General features: G+C 36.4%; 1 protein-coding gene across 2 annotated transcripts; it reads right to left on the bottom strand.

The window, feature by feature from the left end:
• Window positions 1-4,943: 4,943 nt before the first annotated feature.
• On the bottom strand, window positions 4,944-13,980 carry LOC104101509 (E3 ubiquitin-protein ligase RFI2). Of its 2 annotated transcripts, XM_009608966.4 has the most exons (7): window positions 13,531-13,940; window positions 10,665-10,834; window positions 9,162-9,220; window positions 7,244-7,324; window positions 6,514-6,539; window positions 6,046-6,427; window positions 4,944-5,669 (listed from the first exon to the last, which is right to left on the bottom strand). In XM_009608966.4, the coding sequence occupies exons 1-7, from the start codon at window positions 13,688-13,690 to the stop codon at window positions 5,201-5,203; spliced, it is 1,347 nt and encodes a 448-aa protein (XP_009607261.1). In that variant the 5' UTR covers window positions 13,691-13,940; the 3' UTR covers window positions 4,944-5,200. The 2 variants fall into 2 exon arrangements, with proteins under 2 accessions (XP_009607261.1, XP_009607263.1); XM_009608968.4 differs by lacking the exon at window positions 7,244-7,324 and having other exon boundaries at window positions 13,531-13,980.
• Between the last annotated feature and the right edge of the window lie 4,730 nt (window positions 13,981-18,710).

Below are 18,710 nucleotides of genomic sequence, written 5' to 3' on the forward strand. Positions count from 1 at the left end.
TCACTTACAATAGACATCTTAGTGCGTTTAAGCACCGGCCTCTGGGGGACATCGATCCCTCCGATGATCATATGGATGATGTGTTGTGGCTCTTCTTATTCGTTTTGTCTATTGAAATCTCTGTTTTTGAAATGATTTTTGGCCCGGTCACTTAAAAATTCTCGAAGGTGCCCTTCATTGAATAAACGGGCTACCTCCTCTCTCAATTGCCTGCAGTCTTTGGTTCTTTGGCCATGGGTGCCATGATATTTGCATATTTGATTGGGATTCCTATGGGCTGGATCGGACTGCAAAGGTTGAGGCCACTTAGTATCTTTGATGCGTCCGATAGCCGACACGATGGCGGATGCATCGATGTTGAAGTTATATTCCGATAACGGTGGTGCTTCCTTAGGTCTGATATGCCCGTAGAACCCATTCTTGTTCATCAGCCCCTGAGACCCTTGGCCTCGATCAATTCTCCTTTCGCCTCGTATGGAGTTGCATGTAGGTTCGCTACCCCTACGATCTTCTTTATACGGCCGATATCGGTCCCTATTCGACCTTAGTTCTCGGTCGACGTCCCTTTTAATAGTGGACCCAGAACCCAACTGGTCGTCTTCAACTCTGATCTTCGATTGATATCGATTGTGCACATCGGCCCAGGTAATAGCCGGGTACTCGGCCAAATTCTGCTTCAACTGTCGTGAATCCATCGAGCTTCGTTCTTTCAGTCCTTGAGTGAAAGCTTGTACAGTTCAATCGTCAGTGACTGGTGGTAGATCCATTTGTTCCATTTGGAAACGAGATACGAACTCTCTTAGCATCTTGTTGTCCTTTTGCCTTACCTTGAAAAGGTCTTACTTCCTGGTCTGGACCTTTATGGCTCTGGTATGTGCTTTTACGAAAGAATCTGAAAGCATAGCAAAAGAATCGATAGAGTTAGACGGTAAATTATGATACCATATCATTGCCCCCTTTGACAGGGTTTCCCCGAACTTCTTCAGTAGTACGGATTCGATCTCGTCATTTTCTAGATCGTTCCCTTTAATGGCACATGTGTAAGAGATGACATATTTGTTGGGGTCCGTCGTTCCATTATATTTAGGAATTTCGGGCATAAAAAACTTCTTTGGGATCGGTTTAGGAGCCGCGTTCGGGGGGAAAGGCTTTTGTACAAATTCTTTGAATCCAAACCCTTCAATATCGGTGGTGCCCCGGGATCTGATCAACCCTGGAGTTATAAGTTTCTACTTTCTTGTCGTTTGCTTCAATCCTCTTTTCTCCTGACTCAATTCATTTTGTCAGTTCCTCCAACACCTTAATAATTTCGGGATTAGTCCCCGATTCTTGTCCATTTGGTCTTACTACAGCTGGCCCTATTTTGTGGGTGACTTCTCGGGGTGGACTGGGCTCGGCCGTGCTCGGTGCCTGGATTTGGCTCTGCAACTAATCTATCGCTACCTGCTGAGCTTGCAACATTTCGAAAATCATACGCAGGTTGATCCCGTCTTCTCCAACATTTTGGGTATTTCGAACTGCCGATCAAGTTCCACCATGAATGTTGTTTTCGGGGTCAGAACGCTGGTTCGCCTCGATGGCCACATGCGAATTATCGTCAATTGGATATATGACCCGAGCTCCAACGGGATCGACGAGTGGCCTTTCATCCCCGGTCGTCAGGTTGTTGTTCTCATCTTGAAGGCCAGCTTCGTTGTCAATAGGTAGGGCCATTGATTGAGAGTTCATTGCTTTTAACCTGAAATCAAAGACACTTCCAAGAGCAAGTGTAAAATAGTGTGTTTTGCGGAGATTCGTACCAAATAACCACTATTATCCTTAGTCCCACGGTGGGCGCCAAACTGTTTACCCGAAAAACGGATAGAGTTGATTTTATACGTAGTTCTAAGGATACGTGATATAACATGGTATAAATCGAAAAAATAAGTAGAAATATATCGAATATTGACTGTAAAAAAAGGAATGAAATACAAACCAAATTATGTAGAGAATAATTTATAAACGAGCAAGATGAATCAATGTCCAAAACTCAAAAGGGATAATCTCTACTATATATCAGTGTAATAATCTTTGAAATGTGAGAGTGTATTAATGTCTGAATCTTGAATGTTGAATGTCCCTTACAGAAATGATAGCCACCTTTCATATAGTGGAGGAATCCTACTTTGGATATAATAAAAAATACATAGTGGGGATCCCATGATAGATTAGTTAATTAATTTTTTCTTAATTTCCGTCGAGATTCTCTCCTTTGGTACGGTTATAACGGCTCTTTGTATCTTAGCTCGATCTTGGCCGGTTTTGGTTTTGGTCGATCTCTGGATCTCGAGCTCGATATTGACTCGAGCTCAATATTGGCTCGAGCTCAGTATTGATCGGTCCCTGAATCTTGAGCTCGATAACCTGGCTTCAGATCTCATCTCGATATTATGATGACGACCCTCAGTCCATCATGTTCCAATATCGACTAAATACATGAAAGTCAAAACCGATTTTGACCGTATACAATGCCAATCAACAAATCAAATTACAAGCAAAAGGTCAACACCATCTATAATGTTTGTTGTCGCCGCCATATCAAACCCAACAAGCAATTCCTCAATCCTTTTCTTAATTAAATATCAAGAATATGGCATAATCCATTAGATCGGAACTATCTGACCTTCCGCTGCAATCGATGGTTTTCAGCGACTACACATGTTATTGCATATAATTGCACATATACACAAACATATTTCAGGTTATCTATTTAGATGCAAGTACGCTCTGATACCAATTAATGGGAAACAGCCAAATAGCCAAGATCACTTGCATGTAATATAGACAACACATAATTACAGATTTTAATCTAACATAAAATCGATATTTATCTCTTGAAGTGTGACCGCGATCGAGAAAAGAGCCTTCGAGTGAGAGCAAACATCGTCCACGAGATCATCCTCCAGTTCCACAGTCTTCTGCTGTGTGACCCAAATAATAACTGGAATTAGCGAAACTCGTGTGGGCGAATTTCTCCTAGGAAAACCATGTAGTAAAAACCATAACCTCCTTATGGAATAAGACCCCTTTATATAGTCACAAGTTCTAGGGTTTAAAACATTTTCTAAACCTGTTAGGTCTTCCTTTTCCACCAAGAAATAGAATTTTATTTAATTCCTAATTATTCGGGCACAGCAGGAACTGCAGTATTTAATTAACGAGGCTTCCTATTATGGACTTAATTCAAAATATCCGAATTAATACTACCATAATAAATTATGAATTATTCCACTAAAAATTCGTAACTGCACTCTCTCAGTTCAATTTTAAAATTCTTCCATTAAATATTATTTAACTCCTCATGTTAAGATTCAGATACTAATCAAATAAATTAAATTACTGACAATTTATTTCATTGATTATTTCCTTTAGACTTTCGCTTAACTTATTTCATGTGACGGATACAAAATCTACCTACATGGTTTACACATGAAAACTTATAAGCTTTCATAAAGGTGTATCAACAATCTCTAGACCGAGACATGGATTCCACCAACTAACTATTACTTTGCCAATGTATATCATTATTGTCCAATTTACCAAGTATATTGACCCACGAAAGGATCTCGCCTTTTAATAAATCAAAACAATAATAATATACACATCTAATAATAATTATATCAAGATTAAGAGTATAAGTACATTTAATGGCTAGAGAATTTATTTTGTTAAGTTAGTATAAAATACTTATCTCTACTTGGTCCGTTCAATACATACAAAATGTACTAGCACAAGAAGTTGGAATTAAACCATTCCCATAATCAAGATAAATTATATTTAATCTTGTGCTACAATCATTCTTGATGGTTTGTCCAATTCCATCATTAGATTGTGAACATGATTTTTATACTCACAAGAACCGATGATTTAATCTTCCGTGTATAAGCTAAACTCTATACACTAAATCATTTACTATATAAGTAAAGGACACAAACAAATATATGATTTATTTAAAACTTTATTAAAATTGAATAAGCAATTGTTCCATAATAAATACTATATCCAAACTAAAATCCATGGTTAATAGTATATATTCCCACAATCTCCCACTTAGATTTTTAACCATAACAATTATTAGAATATACTATGTCTAAATGCATGGTTAATAGTATATACCCTAACACTTCTCATCCTTCTAACTTATGTTTTAAAATTTAAAAAATGCTTTGATCATATTCTCAATTTCCAGTTTCTCAAATAACAATAGATCACAATCATTTTTTCAAATTATGCTAGTTTATGTGGGCAACTACCCTTCTTATTTATATACTCCTTAAACATTTGGTAGACTTGCTAATACGGTGCTTTCAAATCTTTAAATGTACGAGTTCATTGATCACTAGACTTCTTGTGGATCAATACCCTTCACTAAGATTCTTTTTTTTTCGGTTGATCATGTCAATTTCTTCTCTAAAAAGTTTTAGTTATATAAAAAAATGCTAAATAATTAATGTGAGAAAGTTACTTTCGGAAATAGGGAGATGATGGCTAATAAGTACAGGAAAATTTGGGGAAATTATCAAATACTATTCGGTAAATAGAACATTTTGAGGTCTACACTCTTATGTACCAAAAGTAGTTATTATAATTGAACATTATCTTTTTTTATGTTTGGCTCCTCCGGTAAGGAGTTGCGATAATAAGCATTATCTTATTCAAAGTATACCAAATAACCATTATCTCCACTTTAAAATGATTAAAAAGTCTAGTATCGTCAACACTTATTCATTGTCACCCATGGGGCAAGGAATAAGGATGCAGACATGCAGTTGGTCCTCCACCATAGAACCAATCTGAACAACAGCTTCCTTCGGCCAAAACAATATTTTGGTTCATCATTCACGTATTATGTCAAACCATTTACCAATTTGACAGAAATTTGTGTAACCAAGCACTGCAGATAATAGAGGCAACCACTAGCTTGAACTTTTGCCATTAACATTGTGATGTTATTTATAACCCCCATGGCACAGAAACAAGAGGACGCCACCGCCCCATCACACAACCCATGGCCATAAAAAAGGGGTCATTTCATGGCCACAAAACAGTTTGAACCTGCCAGATTGACAAGACTCCAACCATTATGATTGTTTTCTCAAACATACATAAATTGGGTTCATTTCACAGTGATCACAGTTCTCATCAAAACAGCACAAGAAATTTATGACCGATTCTGGGACGGCATCCTCTCAGATCCATGCCTCGGGCGGTAGCTGCCAGATCGGCTACCAGTATCAGACCCAACACCAGTGTGATGAAAGGGTCCCCAAATAGGATCTCTGTCAACCTGAGTCAAGGGGTAGGCAGGCAAGTGTTCCCGTTCCCAATATCTGTTGGATACAGGATTTTCTGCTTCTTGAAAGTTTCTTCCTGAAGAACCTGAAGGATAGAAGTAGAAGCCACCGGCCTGATCAGATGATGAGGCAACTGGCCCTCCTACTTGAGCCATCCCTCTATGACTGCTGGATCGTCTCGTAGCAGACATAACAGGAGCACGTACAGCTGGTGAATTACTTGGTTGCTGAAAATATGCTTGAAGAGCCTGAACACGGTCACGGGTCCGAGCTGCGCTTCCAGGATAAGGAGGTATCATTGGTGAGGCAACTGAACTTCCAGCTCTAGCAGCAGAACTGCAAAAGCAACGCAAAATCAGGGCAGCCCGGTGCACTAAGCTCCCGCTATGCGCGGGATCCGGGGAAGGGCCAGCAAAAACAACGCAAAATCAAAAATCTGAAATGAATACAAAAACAGCTTTCCTCCTTCCCCTATCTTGGTCTTTCTCTCAAGTGATCTCAAAACAGGAAAAATTTGAATCAAAGTTTCAAGTCTTTTTCCTCTTTAATATTTCCTCCAAACACCACCCCTCACCCAAATCGAAAATAAAAAGGTAAAGGGCAGTAGAGGGAACCTTCCTTTTTGAGGTACAATTAAAAACCCCATTTAAACAGGATTAGATAATAATTTGATAAGAAACAAATTAATTGCCTGTGATTCCACATATCATACCCGTGACTAACAAGGAATGGAGGGACAAAAGATCCTGGTCTTGGGATATCAGCATTGGTTCTGGCAGCTCTCTGAGTTACAGAGGGAATCAAGGACTGATCAGCAGTACCAACACGACTGCTTGTCACAGGGAAAGAAGATGAATGATGGTCCCAACTATGATAATGCACATCCATTCCTGGGAAAGCATAAGCGGGCATCTCACTGGGAACAGATGGACTATTCCAATGATTGTTGAAATTAGGACCATCAGTGATACTTCCACTCGAATTTGAGGATGATGGGTGAATTCCAACATAGGCAACGTATGGGCATGGATGAGCAGCAGATGATACAGCGGTGTGTTCAGCAAATATAGCATGCTGACCGAGAAGATCATGATCTATAAAGTAGAAATGAAAACTTTCACATTATTGAAGCATGACAAAAATGATTTAGCACTGTAATTCAAAGAGCCAGAAATCTTACATGCACTAGATGAAAGATCCCCTTCACTGCAAGCATGTAATTATAGGGGTTAGGAAGTATTAATAGAAAATAAAAGAAAAGCAAAAGGAAAGGAAAGGGCCTAGACGTGACACAAGCAGCAAAATCTACAGCATAGCAAAAGCAAGACACAAGAAAAACAACCCTACTCCATGAACAGCCAAGAAAATAGAGGGATAATTCTCATCATCAGATCTTCGCTACACTTTGTTTTCTTTGTTCAAATAAAAGAAAACTCTTATTTTCCAAAAAAAAAAAAAAGAAAAGAAAACTCAATGGCAGGCACATAGTGTTTGCTCACCGGTTAGCAAACAGTCACAGAACAGAAAGTATTAGGATCCGCAGTTGGGCTCTAATTTCACGGGGATTAATAGGATATACAGAAGTCCTAATTATGCTCTCTGTCCCATGTGATACACCAAGAACTAAAGATGTTAATTTGACTTATGCATTACATAAGTTGTAGTGGAAAAAAATATTAACGTAGTAATTGAATAGAAAAAGTTTAGTTTAATTTATAAAGAAATCATCAAATCGAAGTTTAAATTTGATTACATGAATGAATTTGACTCTGGAACCTGTGAGAAGTTGTATAAAATAATATTATTAGCAGAATGCTGTTGAACATTTCATCCAACAAGAAAAGAGTGATAAATTGGAGTAGATTAGATGATTCTCTATGTAAGCCTTAATAGGATAAAAAAGGCAATATCTTGCTCCCACTTGAACTTGGTCCAGCCTTAGTTGGCTCACATGTTCGAAACTTGGAGGAGTGTGAACTTGCTCCTCTACCCTGTTCCAATTTAAATATCAGGCTCCCAACGACCGTATCCCCTATTCACACGTCCAATTTCACCCCTTACAACCTGCCCTACATTGCTCCGCCCAGTGTTCAATTTCTTTTGCTTTTATCAAATTAAATGTTTTTAGTTCATTTTCCTTTACAACCAGCCCACCTAGTTATGTAAATTCCATCTTTTACCAAATTAAATATTTTCTTCCGTTCCTTTTTTCCTCAATCAGCTTATACTGCACTGCCCAGCCACTCCAATCAACCTAAGAGTCACATAGGCCCATCCGATTAAAGATTCCACACCCTTCTCCCAGCCAATTGCAACCCATTTTTAAATCTCCAAATGAAATAAATTCTAATTTTGGAAGTACAAAACACATCGCTGATGAGCTTGTAGCTTGTATGTAAGCCCCTTTTTCAGGTGTCTCTTTCAGGGGAATGTTATGCAGTTACAATTCCAGCCTGGCGGTCTAGATAGTACAGATTGCAGCTGATTCTAGAGGACAAAAATACGATGTACCCTAACCATTTGTGACTCCCTATTGTTTGTTCAGTTAAAAGTTGTACTTTTACTTCTTTTTGTAGACAAGTGTGCTTCCATTTTTGATCCACTAGAATTTAATGCTGAAATCTAGGAGCTTCTTATATTCCTTATCCGGACATAAATCAAATTAGCTAGCATCAAAATGAGGCAAAAGATGTGATAATCTCAACACATTGTCCCATCAAAAAGAAAGAAACGATCTGAGGGCATATCATACTTCAAGGCCCTTCAAAACATTGGGATCCTTACACACTTGAGGCTAATTAGTCCCAGTAGGACACCCATCAACATCGTGAACTCAAATTAGCTCAATGGGCAGTTTTTAGAACTAGGAAGATGTAAAATGTTCTAATGAATGGTTTATTTCCACTGCACACAGTGTATTCAAACTCAGCTTGTAACTCAGCCTCAATATGGCATAGAAAGAAAACATAGCAATGGTGCTATAGCATTTGCAATATGTACAGAAGCAAAGAGCAAAACTATTGTCCCTTCAACTATGTAGGGAACTGATGAACTCTACCATGGTATCACCAGTATCTCATCTCTACAAATCCAACGTAACTGATTCCTTCCACATATAAGTTCTCGCACCAAAATCTACTTTCATTAACTGGTCTAACGGAAAGAATACCAAGTAAACCACTGATTTAAAAAGAAATTTAGGTAATTTTTCATAGGAAAGAAAAATTACTGATGAAGAAGAATATCCAGAAGATAACTATATGCGTTAACATCTTAATCCTAAGTAAAAGTTGCATCATGTATTCAATCTATTGATGTAGACATAAGACAAACTAATCTACAAAAAAATTAATTCGTCAACCAAAACATTAAGGAAACAAAGCCAGTGTATACAGGCATGTTGTATTAAAAATGATCTTTGAACATTCTAGCATTATGCTCAATCCAAATACACCATGAAAACCAAGAAAAGCTAATTGCCAGAGAATGATCCATCTTTGGTATGCCAAAGTTCATGGGGCCATTTACTTGGGTTTTTCTCTTTTATGAGTTAAGACTAATCACTGGTGTATATGCACATGCTACACTAGCCTATCCGACTTCAAATTACAAGTATGGCAGCATTCTCGTTCAAGACTATATAAGCAGACAGTACAATTTCAACATTATGGCAGCATTCTCGTTCAAGACTATATAAGCAGACAGTACAATTTCAACATTACAAGCTCACCTAATGAGGCAAAATCATCAATAACAAAATCGTGAACGGGTTAAAAAACACAAGTAATCTCTACCATAAAAGAAAAAATGATTAAAATCGTTTCTTACTCAAAAGACGATGACACCCGAGTTAATCCACTAAAAGGACACCAGTGAACTCCAAATGACTGCAAAACCACGCACAGGACATGCAACGTTTAGTAAGTAAAATTAAATAATTGGCTTGAGAAGGAAAACAATCAACAATAAGAAAATCACGGAAAGAAAAGAAAGGCAAGAGAAAAGCAAAGTTATATTTAGGCACTAGCAATGCACCAACAAATGTTCATGAGCCAAGCAGGACTTCTCTTTTTCTTTCTGTTTTTCCTGTAGCAACAGGAAAAACACTAAAAGGAAAAAGAATTTGACAGGACAAATGGAACTTTACACACACCATAATCAAAAAAGAAATATTTTTCCTATAGCAATGGATAGCAGAAATGGAACTTTACACACACCAATTGAAGCAGTTTCTGGCTACCAGAAATGATTGACAAATCATAGAAAATGAAAGTCCTCAACACCCAGGTCCAACTTTATAGTAGCCAGTGTTAAATCAGTAAACAGAGCACCAACTCGCTCTTCTAATGTACATGCTTCCTATTTCCACATATTCCTGTAAGAATCTTGTGTTTTCTGTGTGAGTTCCAATGTGTTGTCAAGTGGATGTTCATGATGAGATAGAATCAGCAATTCTGATGGACAGAAACATAGAGGAACATTTGTTGACAAAATACTAAGACTCATGGGTTTTTACAAGTTCAATCTCATAACGTGCTGGAATTCTTCAGGCAACTGATTCAGAATACCAGTGTAGGTTTACCCTTTCAGTAAGTTGCTGCAGATGACTTTGTGGTGATGTGAAAGATCAGGATATCTCATATTATGGCTACAACCTAACTGTTTCGTGTAAGTTTTGGAGACAAACCCAGGACGGTAAGTTGCGGAGGCAAATAACCTATCTATGACATAAATTTCAAACAGGACATCTAGACAAAAATCTATCATACTAATCAAGGAAAAAGAAGGAATAGAATGTTCCACAAACCACTTCAATAGGCCGTTTGTACTAATCATGTTTATACAATCATAAATTGTCAAACTCAGCAAACTGCAAACTCAGATATCGGAAAATATTTTCCTCAAATTGTTTTGAATTGTTGGAATACAAAATTAACAGTCCTAAGCTCAAAAAAATTTATTTCTTGTTAACAAGAAGAGATTAAAGCAACAAAGAAAAGGTCTAGATGATTGAGTACGGACATCATGATAAGGAGATACGATTAGGCAATAATCTCCGAAACAGAGTAAGCATATATAAGCAAAAACAGAACTGAAAAAGCAATCAAGAGTCAGATAAGGCAAGTCCATCTACTTCTTTAATACTAGTCTTCAATCAGTTCCCAGTAGGAGAACCACATCATCCAAAAGAAACTTATGAAGACCAGATAAAGGAACGTACAATGGCCCCACATTAAAACCAGGAGAATAGAGCTTTTTATTAGTAGTTTTTGATAGGTTAGATTGACTATTAGATTACTGAACAGTAGGTAAAAGCTGACTCATCTTTACCATTTCGGCGTAGCTCAGATCATATAGCTCTTCATCATGGGCCAAATCATCCATGTTGAACTCAGGTAGGGGACGACAACCACTAGCATAAAGCCATTGACCTTTCTCAATTTTCCGACAGTTGGGACACTGCATTTGTCCCTTGATGTTAAAGGCGGAACCAATGCAATCTGCATGCCATAATGGAAAATTGTCAACAAGGAAATACACCCACTTAATTCTAAATAAGGAATTGTTAGAGAATGTCAGAAACAAAAGTTACTACACTCAGTAGTCCCCGGCTTCTCCGCACTAACACATTCAACAACAATAATCTTAGATACCAAGAAGAGTAAAGTGCACGCATTTGTCCCCCCCACCACCACCACACACAAACACATGATAAGGCTCGTTCATCCTAGATTTCCCAAAGTTCCGTCAAGTGAAGCTACAATAGAAAATGGTTTCTGAAAGAAACCTACAAGAAAGATAATGGCTTCCACCATTAAGAAACTGTAAAATAATATCAAAGAAGTGAATAGTGGATACAAATTGCAGAGAACAACGTATAAATTGCTAGACACAGGGTTCATTTTAGAAAGGCAGCAATATTAGCATAACTATCTCCCAACCGAGGAGAATACAATAATAGCCACATTTGCCAGAATATCTCTCCTCTTTTCTTTTTTTTTGATGAAGTAAGAGAGATATCATTGAAAGGCATCAAGAAGATGCAAAATAGATAGTGCTAGTCCAAAATGTGCAACCCTGAGAATAAGTTTACTTCAGGATAGACACCTTGTTTCACATAGGCGCCTTGGTGCGCTTTGGTGTAGGCACAACGTCGCTAATGCGTGCGTCTCATCACCTGTGCTGCTGCAGACTTGTCTTCTGAACAATAAATATCACTAGTATACTGATACCTTAGTTTTCATGGAACCATTATGCATGAATATGTTAGTATTAACTATTAAGCACAGACATCACAGTAAAAAGTCACTAAATTTGCATTAGAAACTTAATGCCGCATTTTTGCATTAGAATAAGAAATTTAAAATGGTTTAGACCTTGATATATATGATTCGTATTACGTAAATTACTTTTATCAGTGTTATTATGTAAATTCACTTGATTGTGATTCTCTGAATTCCTCAATCTTATTATTTGTGTTTATAGATATTTTTCTTAAATTACATATAACACAAATAACAAAATTTGCCTCTTTCTTCAATAAAGGGTGCACACTTAGTTGTGCTTTGTACTTAAAAGCCCCAATAGATATAAACACTTTTATAACCTTTTTGCCTTCTACAACATTGATATTCATTCATTGTACTCCTAGCTATACGCCTAGTTAATATGGGGTGTAAAGAAACGATATGGCCCAACAATAAATTTCTATTTGCCAAGGGGAAAATTTGGGTTTGACTCCAATATATGTGCCCCAGATCGACTCCACAATAATCGAAACTGATCCCAGTGACCAAGGGTATGTACCCATCTAGTTCGAAGAGGGGTTCAAGAAGCTAGAACATTATACATAAAAATGATCATTTGAGTAGGATTCTGGGCTGGTTGAGTGTCGAACGCCTCGACGAAAGACCAAGAGTAAGCAATACTATTAGCACAAGAGACTTAGATAGCTAAACTACAACATGCACTCCAATTTTTTGTCGCTACTGAAGGGAGCATGTTCTATGACTGAGGCAGAATTAAGGGAAGAAGCCAAAGTGTTAGGTAATCATGATGTTTATAAAGTGAGGATGAGGATATGTTTGAGGACAATGAGAAGGAATGGAGCAGAAGAAGAGCTGGTAGAAAATCATCAACAGTGACAATAAGAGAAAAGATTGTGCCAATCACATTGGAAATTTCACTTATCAAAAGAAAAAAAGGAAGACAAGGAGGTTTCATTTACTTCTAATTTTCAGAAATCACAATGTAAGTCCCAAAAATAAAACTACATTGGACATTAAGCTTTAAAATCTCAACTTGAAGAGTCACCCACTTCTTTTTCTTTTATTTCCTGGTTTTCATCTACAACCTTCTTCTTACTCTGTCATAGCAAAATCATACAAATGGATGTAGTGCTCAAGCAATCTTATCATTGTTTCAGCTACTTGACCTCATATTTAAGACTCGAACAGGACATGCACAATCCCAAAACAAAGAAATATGATTGAAGTTCTTTTATTTGGAATAATGTCTAAATCCTATTACTTTGGCAGGATATTTGCGACTACATGGTGAAAATACAGACGACATATTCAAAATACAGGCGACGGTTATCAGTTGAACCTTTAATTAATCAACTTTTTTTTATATAAATTGACCTCCTTTCTTGCTCTTTGTAACTTCCAGAGGTCATAGAAATAATCAATCTCCTTTAACATCAAAAACCTTTAATTTTGTTAACAGCATCTGCTAACATCCTTGAACCTTTACTTTTCTTAACAGCATTCTGCTGTACAAAAGACAAAGTGACAATTGCTTAGACCGTCTAGCCATTCTTGGTATCCGTTCAACTTCTTCAACTTCAGACACTGAGTTGCTTTAAAACATACATAACTCACCTAGCCGCAAGTATTAAGTAAAAGGGGTAATCATCATCATCATGTGATAAGTCTATTTAACTTGATTAACCACCTGTTTAAGTTAATGATTGCAGAAAATCAACCAAAAATTCTTCATAAAATCAAAATTCTGATCTCCCCAAGAAGAAAAAAAGTAGAAAATTCCACAACTTTAGCAGCTAATCAGATCTCAGACAATCTAGTGGTAAATTTAACTACCCACAAGGTTATTGCTTGCTTTCGTAACAAAAAGTACCAGTTACGTTACGTTTTAGTTAATTAATTAATTTAAAAAGTTGGAAAGACGAACTAACCGAGGTGAAATCGATGGCCACATTGGAGTTTAGCCCAAGATCTATCTCCATTGTCGGTAACAGCTTCTAGGCAAATCGAACACGCAACCGCCGATGCCTTATCTTCACCTCCACCACCTCCGTCACCGTCGTCCGGAAGATCCACGTCGTCTAATCCCATAATTTACCGACAAAAAACAACCTACAACTTCGTTTACTCCTACCTTAATTTATATAATTGATCTTTCCCGTCGAATAGCAACAAGAAGAAGAGAAAAAAAACTTTGAGATAAATAAACTAAAATATTTTAGGACTTCCGATGGCTAAGGCTGAGCAAGGGGTTGTGTATATTAAAGAGAATTTTGAGGTTAGGCGAAGCGGTGAGAGAGTTGGGGAGGGGATAGGTGGGGAAATAGAACATGGATGAGGCTGTAGTGTGAGCGTCTCTTTTCTTTTCCTCCTCTTTTCCTATTTCCTCTCTCTCCTCACCCCCTGTTTTACGGAGCCCATCTTTTTCTTTCTTTTTTTGTTTCTGGACCTTTTTCTTTTTTATTTCGTGTAATAACAAGAAGTAAATTTGACCACTTTGAATTGTAAGAATTCTATCCTTAAGGTAATTCAGTACTTCTTATTTTATTATTTGTTGTATTGTGTTTTTATAATTAGTATAAGCAATATAATAACATTACAAAAATTGACTACACCTGGATAAAACAATTAAAATAACAAATTACTCTTCTGTCAAATCCCTTTCTAGCTTAATCAACACAAGACAAGGTTAAAATTTAAAATCAAAGTTCATCTGTATTTATTCTATTTATACTCATGCACATATTTTATATTATATCACACATATTCCATTGTTAATTAAAACCAAACATAACATTAGTATAACAAATTCAAAGATTATTGACCCTAGTTTTGCAATCCATGCATTATAATTTTGTAATCCCAACATAATTTGTTCCACAAATCAAACGATCCCAAGGGGTTGGTTCAGAGAGTAGGTTTCAATCTCCATTAAAATTCAATATTAATTAATTCAATTATTTATTAGTAGTTTTGTTATGCTCGTAGCTAATAATACATGCATAGTTATAGCGGAATTCATATAATTTTATGCATAATAAGAGGTGAAATAAGAATTAGTATTAGTAATACATGGATTAAGCATAAAAATGACAAAACAAAATGAACTTTTATTTTGTTTAAAAGGAAACACGAGTTTTAAATTATGTATTGTGTACTAATGTGCTTATACTAATGTATTGGACAAAATTTGCAAATTATAGGTGTGTGCTTCTCGAATAGATATGTGGCGGTAAAGACAAGTACGAGATGAGTCAGTAAATGACTAACATTGATTACAAGCATGTGACCGATATTATTATAAGTTTCGAAAGAATTAAGGAAGATGGGGAGAATTTGAAAGTAAGGTATAAGTTGGAGAGGTCAGCATTAAAGGAGCATCTGTTATAGAAAATTATAGCATTTCTTCTCATCCGTTATGTAACTATCAAGAGTTTTTACTCACCTTAAAAAATGGCATGATTCGAGGATCTTGTCTCCACTAGGTTAGCTATAAATTGTGAGATTTGTACTCATTGAAGGTCACAAAATACTTGTACGAAAAAAGACTAATACTATTCTCTCATTGATAAATCTTTATTTTACTGTTATTAAGATTTTCACATTTTTCTTGGCTCACGAGAGATCAATTCGAAGCTCAAGCATGTCTTTTCTTCAATTATCCTTATTATACTCGCTTTGCTCTTACTCTTTTATTTTATCGGGTCAATATAATCCACGCATTTATAAATCACGTTACAAATTCAACTGTATCTATTTGCGGATAAACAACAAATCCAAATATAACTAATCTCTGCAAGTCACTACAACTTATCTCTAAACCAAACAATCCCTAGGTGTTCTCAAAAATGATTGTTAACAAAACAAAATTATTTCTATTTTTTTTATATAAAAAAAAAGGTAAAGAATATTGGAACATAAGCTTTTGAGTTTATCACTTTGGCCTTTTCTAATTTATTTCTCAATTTTATTTTCACCTTTTCCGATAACGTTCTAACATTTCGAATTTCTTCTTCGCAATACAAAATTTGTGCATGCTAATGTATCCTGATATAATGATATTAGTGGCAAAGACGGTTTTACTTAGACATATTGTGAGAATTGGCGAAAGTCAGTGAGGAATTACATGGCTATGGTGGTGGCCGGTGGGGTGGACATGCATGTTGTGAGTGAACATAAAGGTGATTGAGGTCTGGATATTATTTTATTAGTTCAATTGTTAGAAATTAACAAAGAGGCAAAATAGAAAAAAGAAGTTGTTTCGGTGGGCATAAAACAGAAATAGAAGCGAAAAAAGTAATTTTGCCCCGTTACATGAAATATAGAGCGAAGGAAAATTTATGAAAGGAAAGACAATTTTTTTAAAAAAGTGGATTAAAATGAAAAGAAATAGGGTACTTTGGAATTTCTATAATATTGTATACCGTACAAGTTGTGGACTCAACGTCTATTCTACACTATTCTTAATGTGAACTCTTGATCTACCAAACGTATCTAATAAATATTTTATCACAAGAAATATTTGTTGCTCAGAAACAAAGGAAACATAAAAAAAAACATTTAAGGATAACTGAACAATAGTAGTAGGAAAGCTATTGCAATTTTCATCCTACTTACTAAATGTACTTTTTTTAAGTAGTAGAATGTGTTTTACGAACAAGGGAAATAAAACATGTAACAAATTTTACTTAGAAAACGAATGGAATTACACAAAATAACGAACAATTATTTCATCAGAAAATAGTAAACCAAATGTAGAAAAGAAAAACAAAGCTTGGAATGGGTCAGCTAGAAATGGTCAAAAGAATATTATTTGGGTCTTTTTTATTTTAATTAGAGAGACAAAATGAGGTGTTCTCCAAATAAAAATAGAACAAGATAACATTTGGTTTCATGTGATTTGTAGGACTAATGCTCATAATATTATGATAACTCAAAGTAAATATTCTTTCATTCCAATACATCACCAACTAATCGCACAATACATCTATTGATTATATTTGAGCAACTATTTATAGACAAGTTTGCTGGCCAAATTGGTTCTACTTAGTTCCGTTCTATTTGGCTAATGTCTTAATTTGTCACGACCCAAATTTTCCTCCGTAGGATGTCGTGATGACACCTAATCTTAGGGACTAGGTAAGCCTAACATTTACTGAAATAACAACAACATTAAATAATGACCGCCAAATGCGAAGTAGAAATCTCTGTACGAGACTTAAAATTCCAAAACTGGTAGTACAAGTCATAAGCTCTACTGAGTTTACTAGAAAACCTATTATACAACTGTTTCGAAATAGAGATAAAACAGTGCAAGTACAGTATCAGAAGGACTCTGAAGCCTGCAAACGCAGCAATAGGTTTACCTTGAGTCTCCATAGCAGATCCGTACAGCTAGCTAGCGATCAACTGACTTCGAAATACCTGGATCTGCATAAAAAAATATGCAGAAACGTAGTATGAGTACACCACAGCGGTACCCAGTAAGTATCAATACTAACCTCAGTGGAGTAGTGACGAGGAACAGTCAAGACACCTACTGGACTAAATAACATGGACAAGCATAGGTGTAAAACTAACGAAGTACGATATCTCTACAAAGCTACGCATAATGACAACAATAAAACGGTGCTTGCAATGAGAACTAGAAGCAACAATTAGCAGCGGAACACAACAAGAAATAACACAATAGAGTAAGCTGAACACAGTTTATATCCGGCGAAAACAAATAAAGGGAAGACAAGTAGCAACTAGATAAGAATAACCGCTTTCACACCAGGTTTATCCAATAATCTTCACGAGGTACCAAACCTCAAACTAACCATAATTCATGGGTCCCAATTTGTGAACCCTAATCACTTGGCATGGACGACTCACGTGCTAATAGAACAATTATCACATAGAAGGTTAATAAACGAGGGTATGTATGAATGATAAATAATATAATGATCCATCTTCTTAAACAGATAAGGGTGATTAATTACGTGTATGCTTGTGCAAGTGTTCTATCACAGTTCAGACCAACGAGTAGGGGTAGAGGAAAATGAACGACACATAAGAAACGATCCCCATGATTTGTACAAGTTAAAACTCACACAAGTTAGGCTCGCCACTACACAAATATCAACAACAACAATGCCCCCAGGCCATCTCAAGTCATCACAAATCAATCCCCCGCATAGCTCACATTGTCTCACCATGTGCGCAATAATAAAGTAAGCACCCACCTTGTCTCGCCTCACGGGCATAATAGTATTCCTACCTTATCTCGCCACATACGCAAACCAACATATATAGCCCGCCTTGTCATGCCGCATGTGCAAATAACAATAGTAATAATAGCACGGCAGAAATCTCGTGCAAACACATGACAAAAACCTCCCAACAATATCACAATAGCCCTCGGCTCAACAAACTGAATACCACAGCAACAACAACAACAATAGCACGAGAAAATAACAAGTAATCAACTCAAGAGTTTTGGATCACAAAGAAGCGGTAGAACGAGCTCACAAAGAATAAACACAATAGGGAATACTAGTCTCAATAAGAACGGCTCAACAAGGGAGAAATTATATGTAACAAATGATTCCAAATAGGGATAAGGCAGCTATGATAAAGGATAGCTAAACTTCATTTATGGTTGAGCAATTACGAAGAGATACAACAATTTCAATTAAGGATAGGCAACGGAAAAGATAATCATGACCTCAAATAAGGATAGACAATTACAGAAGAGATAACAATAATTTCAATTAATGATAAGCAATTAGGACAAGGATAACATGGCACTCGAAGAGGCAACAACTTCCATCAAGGCACACAAGAGTCAAATAGGCAATAAGGATGGAACATGAAGCAAATAAATTCCAATAAAGACACGTAGAGATGAAACTAGTAAAAGGGGAACTTAATCATAACAGTACAACTTCATATCAAGTGGACATAAGGACCTAAGAGCCCTAAAAGGTCAACCTTCCACAAATAAGCCCGAGAACGTACTCGTCACATCGCGTACACGGACTTTACATTATACAATCAGCACCAAAGACTCAAATCTTAAGGGGTATTTCTCCCACACAAAGTTAGACAAGATACTTACCTCAAATCT

The sequence above is a fragment of the Nicotiana tomentosiformis genome, chromosome 1 (genome assembly GCF_000390325.3).
Source record: "Nicotiana tomentosiformis chromosome 1, ASM39032v3, whole genome shotgun sequence".
NCBI lineage: Eukaryota > Viridiplantae > Streptophyta > Magnoliopsida > Solanales > Solanaceae > Nicotiana > Nicotiana tomentosiformis.

Coding starts and splice junctions, on each gene's coding strand:
- LOC104101509 (XM_009608966.4), bottom strand. CDS start 13,690: ATGGGATTAGACGACGTGGATCTTCCGGACGACGGTGACGGAGGTGGT. Junction 9,221..10,664: donor ATCTGAGCTACGCCGAAATG/GTAAAGATGAGT, acceptor GTGGTTTTGCAG/TCATTTGGAGTTCACTGGTG. Junction 6,428..6,513: donor GGATCTTTCATCTAGTGCAT/GTAAGATTTCTG, acceptor TCTACTTTATAG/ATCATGATCTTCTCGGTCAG.